Here is a 13,424-nt window from a genome sequence, read left to right on the forward strand (position 1 = left end):
TTTGCACACTTTTTCTTTTTAATTTGTTTCTCTGGGAAAGTCAAGAACATGGGAGTGAGGGGGTGGGGCCTCGTCACACTTCAAAAGCAGAAGGGGGCAGCAAGGGCACTTCAGCTGAGGCTCAGGGCTCCAGGGACTCAGGCAGACTCAGAGGAGGAAGAGGAAGGGGTGCCATGACCACGGCCGCGGCCGCGGGTCACCCCTCAGGGAAGAGCGCCTCTCCTCCAGGCCACAGGAAGGACAGGACACAGACTCCGTGGCCTCTGGGAGCCCTACTGCAGCTGCGGGCAGTGACAGGGCCCCACAGGTGGTCCTGCACCCTACACGCCAGGCTGGTGTCCCAGGGAAGGGACGTGGGCTGGGCGTGGTCCTCCGAAGCCAGCGAGGGCGGAGCGGGCTGAACCTGCGCCAGGGTGCAGGGCAGCGCCTGCGTGCAGGGCAGCGCCTCTGGGACCAAAGTGGCTGCTGCCGCCTGCCCACGGGTGGGTGTCCCCCTGCCATGGTTCCTGTCCAGCCAGGCGGCAGATGGGGGATTCCCTCACTCCCACCCAAGGCGTGTGTGGGGCAACCTAAACCTGCCTAGAAGTGCGAGGCTCCGCAGCGCGGGCAGACGCACCCCGACTTCCGGGGTATAGGGTATGTGGGAAACCCAGGACCCTGGTCCAAGCCAACTAGAGAAGAGGGCAGAGGTGACTCCAAGGGTCCCAAAATTAGCACCAGGAAGAAGGGCCCAGTGTGTGCATGGTAGGGGGGACCCAGGACAGGGGGTGGCTGACTTGGGGCCTTGTCAACAAATGACCCCATCGTGGGGTGATGTTTCCATCCCCAGGGAAGGGCTACCCCCACTGTGAGCTCCGCTACTTACTGGGGGGAATCCACAGGTGCCCGTCCTCCACCCTAGGACTTGGAGACTTTGAGCCTCCAAAGAGGTGTGGCCTCACCCCGCCTGCCCGCGCGAGGCCACTGGCGCACTGGCCAGGGAGACCCTCTCTGTTGGTCCCCTCGGAGACTCCCCAAAAGTAGCAATAAGGCACAGACAGGCTGGCCTGGGGTGGCGAGGGGACACCAGGCTGAGACCACGACGGGCGTGAGCGCCTGTGTAAACCTGCTGTGACCTGGAGTGGGGGCGTCCCCATTCTTAGGGGATCTGAGATGGGTCGGCCTGTCTCTCACCAAGGGAAGATGCACGGCTCAGAGGTTCGGGGTGAGTGTGGAGTGTGGTGACGGGCAGAGCACCCCCCACCCTCGACTTGAGGTGCATAGGGACCACACACGTGTCTGGGGCCTGTGAGGCGGAGGGTGAGGGTGGGCAGGCGCCGGGGAGGGCCGGGCTGCTGGGCGGAGTGTGGAGCGTAGGACAGGGATCGGGGGACTTGGGCGCCCCGACGGCTCACATGACAGAGCAGCATCTACAGCGAGGCTTCTTCATGTCAAGATCCTGGGCGTCGCTGGGGGTGGCCGAGGGCCCCGTCTGGTTCTCTTCCTTGGCGTCTGGGAGTTCAGCCGCGCTGCCATTGAGTGGCGCGGGCTCCCTGGGGGTGGCGGCGTCTTCGATCACCACCAGCTCGGCCTTGATGGTGTCCTGGAGGCCCAGCACCTTCTTGGTCTCGGCTTCGTCTTCCACATTCTGGTAACCCATGAAGACCATGGTTACCGGGGGCTCCTGACCGGGCTGGATGCCTGGCGGGCCCGACGTGGCCTCTCCTGGCTGAGCCTCAACTCCCGTGATCTCCCTCCTTGAAGGCGTGGTCCTGGTGGCCTCCTCTGTGAGTCCCCGAGGCTCTGCTGGCCCAGCTGTGGACCCTGCCTCGCTCAGTGTGACCTCATCGGCCTTGTGAATGAGTTCGTCCACCTCGGAGGAGCTTAGCGGCTGGATCCCGTTCTCAGCGATGCCGTCCACGGCATGCACCACTGCGTGGGGACACAGACAGAGTTAGCCGGGGGGCGCAAGGGCAGAGCCGGGAGGCTGTGGAAGACGCCCACTGTGACGGTCAGCTCTGGTGGTGCACGCCCGTCGTCCCAGAGCTCAAGGAGACTGAGGCAGGAGGATTGCCATGGGCTCAAGCATCAGGTAGCAGTTCTCCTGGCCTCAGCTCCCTGGGTGCTGGGATGATAGGAGTGCACTAGCAAGCCTGGCGGTCACTTTCTGAGTTACAGTGAGCTACGTAAGATAGTGTCTCCTCACGGAGGGGATCGGCTGTCTACAGCCCCCCAAACACACCCGGGGTTCAGCCTGGCAAACGCCTCCGGAATCCTAGACGGCAGGGGAGGAGACAGAGTGGCCCCAGGGATCCAGGGAAGGGTCAGGGCTACCACCCCCAGATGTCAGCTTCCCACCCCGGGAAGAGGAGCCCCCCCTGTGTCTGGCCTCCTGGTGATATTGGGGTGAAGAGGGTGGGGTCAAATTTCTCCCATGGGCCTGGGCTCTTGAGATGAGACTCCATCAGTCTCCAAAGAAACAGATCCCCTGCGGTTGCTAAGCAACCGGGGTCCAGTCGGGCTGGTTCTGGGTCCCCAGAGAGACTGCGGGGATGGAGGAACGGCAGGGGGAGAGATGTGTGCAGCCACCGTGGGAGTGGAACAGAGCTAGAGATACCAGGCTCAGTGTATCCGTAAACAGAGTCACATCCATCGGGGCCAGCAAGCCCTGCTCCAGTCACGCCCGAGACGTGGGCGTGTGCTCACACAAAGACAAGCCCGGTACCAAACACACACAGCACGGTCCCTCCACGTGCTGGAGTATCACGCAGCCGTGAAAAGGAGCGCGGCTCTGACACATCACAGCGTGGAGGGACCCTCAGGACACTGCTCAGAGAGAAACCCAGACACAAAAGGTCACACATGATGGGAAATGCTCAAATAGTCCCACCTGAGACAGGAAGTAGATGCATGGTGACGGGAGGCTTCCTTGGGGATAATGGAATGCTCTCAAAGTAGGCAAAATTATCGGACACCAAGGACCAAACCTCATAAACCACAAACGGTAAAAAGGAGAATTACAGGATATGTATTTGTTTCTTAAAAAGAGGATGGGGTGGGGACCAGTTTGGCTTTATGGGTCCTGCTGAAGTCCTCTCTGATTAGATGTGCCCTAGCTTCCTCAAGATGACTTCCCCACAGCATAGTCCTGGAAAACACCTCTAAAACCATCCAGAAAAACTGGAAATAACAGCCTAGAATCCAACAGTGAGGGCTGGGGGCATGGTCAGGGTGGAGCCCCGCCCAGAATCCCCAGTGAAGGGCTGGGGGCGTGGTCAGGGTGGAGCCCCGCCCAGAATCCCCAGTGAGGGGCTGGGGGCGTGGTCGGGGTGGAGCCCCGCCCAGAATCCCCAGTGAGGGGCTGGGGGCGTGGTCAGGGTGGAGCCCCGCCTAGAATCCCCCAGTGAGGGGCTGGGGGCGTGGTCAGGGTGGAACCGCCCGGAATCCCGGGAGGGTTTGGCGCTGCCTCAGTTGTTCCCCTTCCCTAGCATTCTGGAGGCCCTGATTTCTGTCTCCAGCACCACAGACACCCGATCTCTCCCAAGCCTCCCAGCGCCCCTCCAGCCAGGCCACCCAGTAGCCTTCGGGGCCCGGTCTCTTCTCCCCTGTGGCTCACAGTCCTTCCTCTTTCAGTCTCCTGCTTCTGCGAACCTCAGGGCCTCTGCACGAGCCCTGGCTCCTACCGGGGCACTGCCCGCTTCCCTGGCTGCGCAGCTGCGGGTCCGAGAGGCAGGTAGGAGCTCTGCGGTGGCTGAACCTGCCTCTAGACTCCACCTCGGTGCTCAGCACACTGCCCGGGCTCTGGATGGCTGACCTGGCCGGGAGGCAGGGCTGGGCGGGGCCCTTGGCTCTGCCGGGTGCCCCTGCAGCGCGCTCGGCTTCGCATACCTTTCGTTTCGTCCTCGTAGACTTTCACGCCCTGAGGGAGTGGGTCCCGGGGGAGCAGTGTGGTGCTGGACAGCACCCTGGTCTCCCCGGTCACCTTGTCCTTCTCCACCGTGATCTCCACCGAGTACATGGCTGGCACGAGAGGCACGGGGTTACCCCACGGCCCGTCCCCCCTCAGGCGCCTCCCGCCAGGCTGTGGCCAAGCCAAGGAAGAAGGGTAGCAGCAGAGCCGAGCAGTGATGGTATTCACGCAGGGGGGCGGTGCACCGGCGCCGGACGCGGCCTTCCCCACTGCACACCCTGCCGCAGCTCCCAGCGCCAAGAGTTCAAGTCCGCGCTCTGCTCAGAACCCGCAGCCCACGCTAAGCTCCTTCCATCTCCGCCCCCGGTGCGCTGCTGAGCCACCAGACTCTCCCTGGCCTCGAACTCAGAGATCCGCCGGCCTCTGCCTCCCGAGTGCTGGGGTTAAAGGCGTGCGCCGCCGCCAGGCCCCATGAGATGAGTCTTAACAGCGGCTGCCAGGCACTGACCATGCCCCCCACCGACCAGCCTCCTCGGGGCGCCGTGAAAGGGGCCAAGCCGTAGCAGCCACATCTACAGCCCAGCCGACCTCACACTGAGCCAGACGGGGTCCCCAGGGCTCCACTGCAGTTTGGGGCCCTCTCGAAGTCATCTTCGGAAACATCTAGAACTTTCCCTGGCTGCCCTACACAGCACTCCACCCACCCAGGCTGCGACCTGGCATGGTCTCCCTGGTCCAGCGGCGGCCTTGGCCTGGGTCTGCGCTGCACGCGGCCACCAGAGGGCACCGGTAAGCACGCGGCTGGGTGGGAAGCCCCGCTGTCCCGGGGAGATCCTTCCTGCAGCCCCAGGGCCCTGAGGATCACTTCCTCCTTTTCCTCACCCACCAGAATACCAACTCCCCCTCTTCCACGCCCGGCTCCACGAGCGTCTGTTGACTGAACAACCGATGGGTGGTTAATCATTTGTCCCTATACCTTCACACCTACTTGGGAGGCGGCCCCACTGGCTTGGGCAAGATGTGAACTGCACAAAGCCCCTGGCTGGAGTATGGGGGAGGGGAGGGGCCACATCTGGCATTAATACAGCGGCGGCGGTTCTGAAGGCACCTTCTGAATTAAGAAACGTCTCTAGCCTCCTGAACCTGAACCCTGTGCAAGAAATCCCAGTCCTTCTGTGGTCCAACCTCCCCCAGGACTCGGTCTAGACTAGTCACCAACTCATCTTTCTGGGTCTTGGGTACGGAACGCATCGGGTCCCACGTGAGGTCAGTGTGATGCCGGGACCCCTGGAGCAGGCAGGATGTGACACAAGCGTGTTCAGGCGTGAGGGAACATGGTCAGCCTGTATGCCAGTCTAGCCGGGTCCCCAGGCTGAGGTTAGGAATGGAAGCTGCCGGGCACTGGGTTAGAGCCCCATGCTGGGCCCGTCTTCTTGGAGAAGCGTGGGCCGGTGGGTGCGCCACAGCAAAGCAGATGGGTATCGAGGTCGGCGTGAACGCCACCCTGTCAGCCCCACCCTCCAGGACCCAGACAGAGTCTCAGATGGCAGCCAGACCAGGGTGGGGAGTGGGGTCTGACCCACCTGCCTTCATCATGGTGGATCCCCCCGGAGTCCGCACCGGCGTGGAGGTCATGCGGTTTTCTACACCGGGCAAGGGGTGGAGAAAAAGATGGAGTCAGAGACAGAATCGCAGGATCCCCTCAAAATATCCCTCCATGAGCATGAGTCCAGACCTCCAAAATACCTGGTGCACAGGCATGGCCAGACCCACATATGGCCTAAACACTCCAGACTCCCCAGAATATGTACTGGAACCCTAGACTCCCTAACTCACTTGAAACAGCAGAACTCCAACACATGCACCTGCACATGCCAGAACCCCAACACACGCACCTGCACCCCAGACCCCAACACATGCACCTGCACCCAGACCCCAACACATGCACCTGCACATGTCAGAACCCCAACACATGTACCTGTACCCAGACCCCTTACACATGCACCTGTACCCCGGACCCCAACACACGCACCTGCACCCCAGACCCCAACACATGCACCTGCACATGTCAGAACCCCAACACATGCACCTGTACCCCAGACCCCAACACATGCACCTGCACCCCAGACCCTCAACACACGCACCTGCACCCCAGACCCCAACACATGCACCTGCACCCCAGACCCCAACACACGCACCTGCACCCCAGACCCCAACACATGCACTTGAACCCCAGACCCTCAACACATGCACCTGCACCCCAGACCCCAACACACGCACCTGCACCCCAGACCCCAACACATGCACCTGCACCCCAGACCCCAACACATGCACCTGCACCCCAGACCCCAACACATGCACCTGCACCCCAGACCCCAACACATGCACCTGCACCCCAGACCCCAACACATGCACCTGCACCCCAGACCCCAACACACGCACCTGCACCCAGACCCCAACACACGCACCTGTACCCAGACCCCAACACATGCACCTGCACCCAGACCCCAACACATACACCTGCACCCCAGACCCCAACACACGCACCTGCACCCCAGACCCCAACACATGCACCTGCACCCAGACCCCAACACATGCACCTGCACCCCAGACCCCAACACATGAGTCTGCAAATACCACACCTGCATCCCCAGCTCTAGGCATGCCCAGGGTCCCTCACTCCATAGCTAGCCCAGCTGAGCCCCACAGACATCTCACTGTTCAGACCTAAATGACTTTCACAAAATCCCTGAGAGGCCTGCGTGGATTTTCTTTTAATTATTAATTTTTAATTCTACAGCAAGACTGGGAGACACTCTCCCTATGAATAATTAACAGCAAATCGGGCCAGAGAGTCCTAAGGCCGCATCGCCAGCCATGCCGGCAGCGCTGGGCAGGAAACACATGCTCAATAGAGATCTCAGAAAAATGTAGACCCAGGCTGGCCTGGTGCTGCGCGCCAGAGGCAGGGGGATGGATCTAAGTTCAAAGCCAGCCTGGTCTACATAGTGAGTTCCAGGACTGCCTGGGCTATGTAGATGGAGACTTTTCTCAAAAACAAATGAATAAATAGGCCTGTGTTGGGGGTCAGTGCTCAATGACATGCGGGAACCCACCGGCCCACGCTTCTCCGAGAAGACGGGCCCAGCATGGGGCTCTAACCCAGAACATCACTGGTCCCATCCCTGGCACTGTCATCCCCAGTACCGAGGATCCGGAGTTCAGGGTCATCCTGGGCTACACACTGAGCCTAAGCCAGCCTGGCCACATGAGACTCTGTTTTTAAAAAGTGTACTTATACATAAGACGTACATATATATACATATATGATATTTATATATTTCCATTTTTGGAACTTGCCATGTAGCCCAGGCTGGCCTTGAACTCAGAGATCTGCTTGCCTCTGCCTCCCAAGTGCTGGGATTAAAGTTGTGCCCGTGTGTGTGTGTGTGTGTGTGTGTGTGTGTGTGTGTGTGTGTGTGTTATATGTACTTATCAGGAGGGCGTGTACACGAGTGTGCATGTGCATGCAGAAGTCCGAGGTTGGCACCCCGTGTCTTCTGCAGTCGGGGTCTACCTTGCAGCGTATTTTTTCAGTTTATTGTATTTTAACAGGTGTCCATGTGTCTGTCTGTGCGTGTGTATGCAGGTGCTCACAGAGTCAGGGCCCTGGCCTGGAGTTACAGGCAGTTGTGAGCTGCCTGACGTGGGTGCAGGGATCCGAACTCAGGTCCTCTGAAGAGCAGTGTGCACACCTCCCAGCACTGATTAGGCGGAGCCGGCCAGCCAGCGGGCCCAGATCCTCCCGCCTTGGTGTCCCCAGCACTGGGATGACAGGCGTGACATTTTACAGGTGTTAGCCAGAGGCTGCCTGGCTGGGGACAATGTCACGGAGAGTGGATGTGGACCGGTTGGCCCCGGGCCTCCGCCCCGACCAGCTTCCTGATCCCCTCCACACTCACCCGCCATCCCGCCTCTGGCCACCAGAGGGCACCAGAGGCCGCGTGTCCCAGTTGGAAGCTTACCTTTCGGGGTGCCCAGTGGCGTCTGCAAGAGAGAGGAGAAGGATTAGAGCGGTCCCCGCAGCCTCCACTGACCTAAGCTCCATCTCCAGCTGAAGAATGGGCCTGCGGGGCTGGGAGCCCTGGGGAGACAGGCTCAGCCCATAATGGGGTCTCCAGCAAAACCTGTCAATTTGTGCCTGAGAGCTCCTGTTCAACCTTCAAAACCCACACCCTCTGGGAAGCCTGCCCACCCTCCTCAGGAACCTACATGCTTTGGGGGAAGGATGTGTCTCCCATTGCCCAGGGATTGTCTGATGATTGGTCTGCTCTCCCTTCTGAGCCATGGTCCCTGATGATGTACATGTGCCCAACAGGCAGGGGCCAGCACTCAGACCTACATCATTTCGGTCTCCCCAAAACCCAGAAGAACATACAAGAGACGAGGGCTGGGGTAGACTCCATGGCAGAGCAGGACACTTTCCCAGCATGCACAAGGCTGTGAGTTCATCCCCCGCCCAGCCCCTCCGGTCAGCTGTGTGGCCCGAAGTCAGACCCTTAACTCTGGTCCTCCCTCCATCACATGGGTTATGGGCAGGTGTGGTTTCTCATGCCTTTAATCTCAACACTCAGGAGGGTCTCTGTGGGTTCTACGACAGCCAGGGCTACACAGTGAGACCCTGGCTCTAAAATCAATCCACCCATCTTTAAAGAATAATAATAACAACGTGGAGATCAACCAACATGACATCCGTACTGGCCTCTGTGTGCACACGCACCCACGTGTACGCAGACACCACACTCACACAACAAATAAATAAAAAACAACGTGGACAGCTAGGCGTGGCGGCACAGGCTTGCCGAGGCAGACACAGGAAGAACAGATCCACGCCGGCCCGAGATACATAGAGAGATATGGTCTCAAAAGATGCAAAACTCGGGTCAGCAAGATGGCGGTTCTCAGGGCAAAGGCACCTGCTGACAATACACCAGTTCGATCCCTGGGACCCACATAAAGGTTGAAAGGATAAAACTGACTCTACAGAGGGTCCTCTGGCCTCTGTGGCGCATTCATGTAGTCCAGGATACTATAATAAACAGCCGGGCAGTGGCGCACGCCTTTAATCCCAGGACTCGGGAGGCAGAGGCAGGTGGATCTCTGTGAGTTCGAGGCCAGCCTGGGCTACAGAGTGAGTTCCAGGAAAGGCGCAAAACTACACAGAGAAACACTGTCTTGAAACACCAAAAACAAAACAAAACAAAAACAAAAACAAAACAAACAAAAATATGAATACTAGGCTGAGATGTGGACCAGTGGTGGGTGCTTGTCAAACACTACTCAGGTCATGCACAACACCCACCTCCTCACAAAAAAGAAAGAAAACTGAAAAAAAAAAACCCGAGGGTGGGGTCCATTTGGGGGCCAAGGCCTGACTGTCCACTAATCCATCAGACTCCTATGAAATTGTCCACAGACAGGCGTGGAAGTTGTCTCTACACAGCGGAAATCGAAGCCCAAAGAGGCTGAGCAACACAGGACTGGCTGCCCCAGGAGCCTCTCACCTGCTGAGAGTTCACCAAGGCATCCGACTTTTGCTCTTCCTTGGCTGGGCTTGCAGAGGGGGGCCGGGCCGGGCTGGGGGCTGTGGCGTTCTCCTTTGGGGCGGCTGGGGCTGACTCTCCAAACTCCAGGACATCAATTTCTTTCTCGAGCCTTTGGAGGGAGAAAGGTCATAGAGCAGCTCCTCAGATTTAGGTTTTTGTTTTTTCAAGACAAGGTTTCTCTGTGTAGCCCTGGCTGTCCTGGAACTCACTCTGTAGCCCAGGCTGGCCTCGAACTCACAGAGATCCACCTGGCTCTGCCTCCCGAGGGCTGGGACTAAAGGCGTGCCCCAAAATGCCGCGCTTGAATTTAACTTTTCTCTCTCTCCTTTTACATTGATTTATCATTACGCAGTGTCTCTGTGTGTGCATAGGCCACAGTGCAGTGTGGCCGGCACCCTGTGAGCTCTGCGGATCGAACTCTGGTCGTCCGGCGTGGCAGCAACCTTCTTTACACACCGAACCATCTCACCGGGCCAGCAAGCAGCAGGCCGAGTCCGCCGTGTGCTAAGCTGCTTCAAACAAACCCGCTTCCCCGTTTTCCCGCTCACAACTGACCGGAAGGGTTAGCTTTGTAGGGGCAATGGAAAAAATATGTCACTGTCACAAGCATCAGAAGACTTTAGTACAAACGAGTCCCAAAAAAACAATTAGGGCAGAGCCAGGCGATGGTAGTACACCGCTGTCATCCCAGTACTACCTAGGCCGCTGCAGGAGGATTGCTGCCGGTTTCAGGTCAGTCTGAGCTACAGAGATCCAGGTTCAAAAAAAGCAAAAATAACAAAGAATTTTTAAAAAGAGGTAGGACGGGGCAGTCAGGGCTGGGGCGTGGTCAGGGATGGAGCCCCGCCCAGAACCACCAGGGAGGGGCTGGGGGCGTGGTCAGGGGTGGAGCCTAGTCCCAGGGTTAAAGTCCTGGATTCCACCAGCCAGGCAAAAAACAAAACAAAACCTCAGAAAACACTCAGCGGGATCCCTGACTGGTTCTCAGGAAGGAAAACAGAAGCCCAGGAACGCCGCTGACGCACTTAGCCCCTTAGCCGGTCTCATGCCGTCTTTAAAATCCTCCCCAAGTGGACCGGGAAACCCCAGCTAACCCCCACACAGGGGCTCCCATGGCCAGGCTGAAGTCACTCGGGGGTCTTCCTTGCTTGCAGACAATGCAGAAGTTAGCCATTTCCTTCTACCCCGACCTCTCTTCCCCAGGCCAGACCCTCATCAGACGCCTGCCTGCCGGAAACACTTGTGTTTTGTTCCAGCCCCGCAGGCGCGGCCACTCTCCCGGTCCCGACCCCGACCCCTTCCCAGCTTCCTGCAGGCCCAGCTGCCTCTGTGGTCTCCATTAGGGCTGCAAGGGCCAGCTGGGCTGGCGCCAGGAAGCCCTCAGGGAGGCTGGTGGCGGGACCTCCCTTCCTCAGGGACTCCTGCGTTTCCAGGCCTCACACGACTGCTCCAGGTGTCAGGATGAGGAGGAACCCCAGGCAGGCTCTGACCCCCGTCCACTGTGACACCTGCCCATCCCTGGTGGGGGTCCCCCGAACTGTCCCCAGGCCCATCCACCTGGGCTCGCCCTGTGTCACCGGACAGGACCCCCCCCCCCCCGGGCTGCCCACCTGGCGATGGACTCCTCCAGGACCCGAGTCTTTTGTTCATCCTCCTGCATCTGCTTCTTCATATCCTCATCGCCCTCAGAGGCTGAGGATGGCGTCCCCTCCAGCAGCCAGCGTTCCCGCAGGGTCTTGGACTGGGGGGGGGGGGGAGCAGCTCAGAATCCAGGTAGGGTCGCAATAGGATGCGTATGAAGGTTAGGGTCATGAATGGGGTCAGTGTCGGGGCTGCGGTCAGCCAGGGTCACTGGAGGTCGTAACTGGAGTTACAGTGACCTTAGTCCCAGCCGTTCCAAGGGTCACACAGGCCAGCAATCCATGCAGGCCCCGGACAGAACTACACAGACCCACTTAGGCCTGCGTCCGCCCCAAAGACCAGGCCCAAACAGAGCCCAAAGTGTGCCCACAGACCCCGCGCCCCGCCCCGCCCCACCTTGAGGTACTGCAGCTGTCTCCGGTCATCCTCTAGCTGTCTCCGCTTGCTCTCGATCTCTGCCTGCTTTCTGCGCTTCTCCTGCGAGCATAGACCAGGTCAGGACCACACCCACCCCGACGAGATCCAGGAGACCCAGCACCCCTGGGAACTGTACCCAAGACAGCCAGGGGACCCGGACATGGGAGCATTAGCAGACTGTGGGCTAAGTTGTGACGAATGCCAGCCTCAGTCTTCCCCACCTGCTTCATTTCTGGGGACCCCGAAGTAACTCTCTGCCTGCTGTATCCAACCAGTTCTGAGCCCCAGACAGTGCATCAAGAATCCCGGAACTCCACCCTGCCCGACCCACTCACGGCCCCGGTCCACAGTGGGAGGAACTCACTGCGATGGCCTGAAGTCGCTCCTGCTGGAACGCAGTGTCTGTCGCCAGGACCCTGCACACAGGAGGCAAAGTTAGATCCTTTAGCGTCCAGCCAGCCAGGACCACCCCTAACGCGCGATCCCCCATTGGGTAGGACTCCTGGCCCCCTCAGGGGCTCTGCCTAGACACCTGGGATGGGCGGAGGAGAGGGGCCAGGAAGGACATCCAGGCGGCAGAATTAAAGCAGAAGGGTCACCTTCCGGGACGGACTAGACTTGTCAAGATGATCCCCAGGGACCCTCCTCCCCACCAAGCCAGACACAGGGAGGATCAAGGATGCCCCCCCCCCCCTGCACACTGAATGACAGAATGGTAGCGTCTCTAAGCAGCCCAAGATCCCAGAGACCAAAGCAAAGCGTGGGCAAGGCCAGTGCTCGTCCCCCCCTCGTTCTGGAGGCAGATGGCCGAAAGGTTAGCCTCCGTCACCCCCCCCCCCCGCACCCACCCCCACTTTCCTGATGCCTAATCTCCAGAGACTGAAATTACAGCCATGGTCAACACCCTTGGCTGAGGTCAGGCTTCCCTGCACCTCTCTGGGCCTCAGCTTCTCTCTCTGCAACTCGGAGCAGGAGAGACGTCTGCCTGGGACCGGTCCTGCATCCCCCACCAGTGAACTGCCTCCACCCAAGTCGGTCCAGACAACCTGGAGCCAGCGGCACCTCCCCACCCCCCACTTTTGGGTTCAATTTCCTGACCTCACTGAGGCCTGTGAGGTGACCTGGCTCCCACGCCCCAACAGGTGACCCTGTCCAGCTGCTCCCTTCCTGGCAGGAAGCACCTTCCCCTCTCGGTGCCTCCCAGGGACCTGGCGGAGGGAGCACACACTGATTTATCTATTTTCACAGGCCTGGGGATGGAATCCAGAACCTGTGACAAACAGGGGCTCCACCCCGACCACGCCCCCAGCCCCTCACTGGGGATCCTGGGCGGGGCTCCACCCTGACCACGCCCCCAGCCCTCACTGGGGATCCTAGGCGGGGCTCCACCCTGACCACGCCCCCAGCTCTTCACTGGGGGATTCTAGGCAGGGCTCCACCCTGACCACGCCCCCAGTCCTCACTGGGGATTCTAGGCGGGGCTCCACCCTGACCACGCCCCAGCCCCTTACTGGGGGATTCTGGGCGGGGCTCCACCCTGACCACGCCCCCAGCCCTCACTGGGGGATTCTGGGCGGGGCTCCACCCTGACCACGCCCCCAGCCCTCACTGGGGATTCTGGTCGGTTCCACCCTGACCACGCCCCCAGCCCTATTTCATAGTGTGTACACATGTATACATAGAGTTGTGGATGCCAGAAGCCAATCTTGGGTGTCATTCCTCAGTCACCACCCAGCTTGGCTTTTTTGTTTTGTTTTGTTGTTGGTTGGTTGGTTGTTTTTTGAGACAGGGTTTCTCTGTGCAGCCCCGGCTGTCCTGGATCTCACTCTGTAGCCCAGGCTGGCCTCGAACTAAGAGATCCGATATCTGCC

At 59.6% G+C, this 13,424-nt stretch overlaps 1 protein-coding gene across 7 annotated transcripts in view; it reads right to left on the reverse strand.

Annotated features, from left to right (window-relative positions):
- Palm (paralemmin) overlaps positions 1–13,424 on the reverse strand; it is a 22,915-nt gene continuing 9,491 nt past the window's right edge. For 3 of the 7 annotated variants that reach the window (XM_006978227.4, XM_076558808.1, XM_076558809.1), the window contains exons 2-8: positions 11,918–11,969; positions 11,533–11,613; positions 11,106–11,236; positions 9,454–9,604; positions 7,915–7,936; positions 5,473–5,532; positions 1–1,911 (exon numbers count right to left, since the gene is read on the reverse strand). In XM_006978227.4, coding sequence (XP_006978289.1) covers positions 1,391–1,911; positions 5,473–5,532; positions 7,915–7,936; positions 9,454–9,604; positions 11,106–11,236; positions 11,533–11,613; positions 11,918–11,969 — 1,018 coding nt within the window. In that variant the 3' untranslated portion in view covers positions 1–1,390. Of the gene's footprint in view, positions 1,912–3,867; positions 4,000–5,472; positions 5,533–7,914; positions 7,937–9,453; positions 9,605–11,105; positions 11,237–11,532; positions 11,614–11,917; positions 11,970–12,485; positions 12,584–12,651; positions 12,764–13,424 lie in introns of those variants that run through there. The other 4 variants (XM_006978226.4, XM_042267538.2, XM_076558807.1 and 1 more) reach the window with 3 other exon arrangements.

The sequence above is a fragment of the Peromyscus maniculatus genome, chromosome 22, assembly GCF_049852395.1.
Source record: "Peromyscus maniculatus bairdii isolate BWxNUB_F1_BW_parent chromosome 22, HU_Pman_BW_mat_3.1, whole genome shotgun sequence".
In the NCBI taxonomy this organism is placed as follows: domain Eukaryota; kingdom Metazoa; phylum Chordata; class Mammalia; order Rodentia; family Cricetidae; genus Peromyscus; species Peromyscus maniculatus.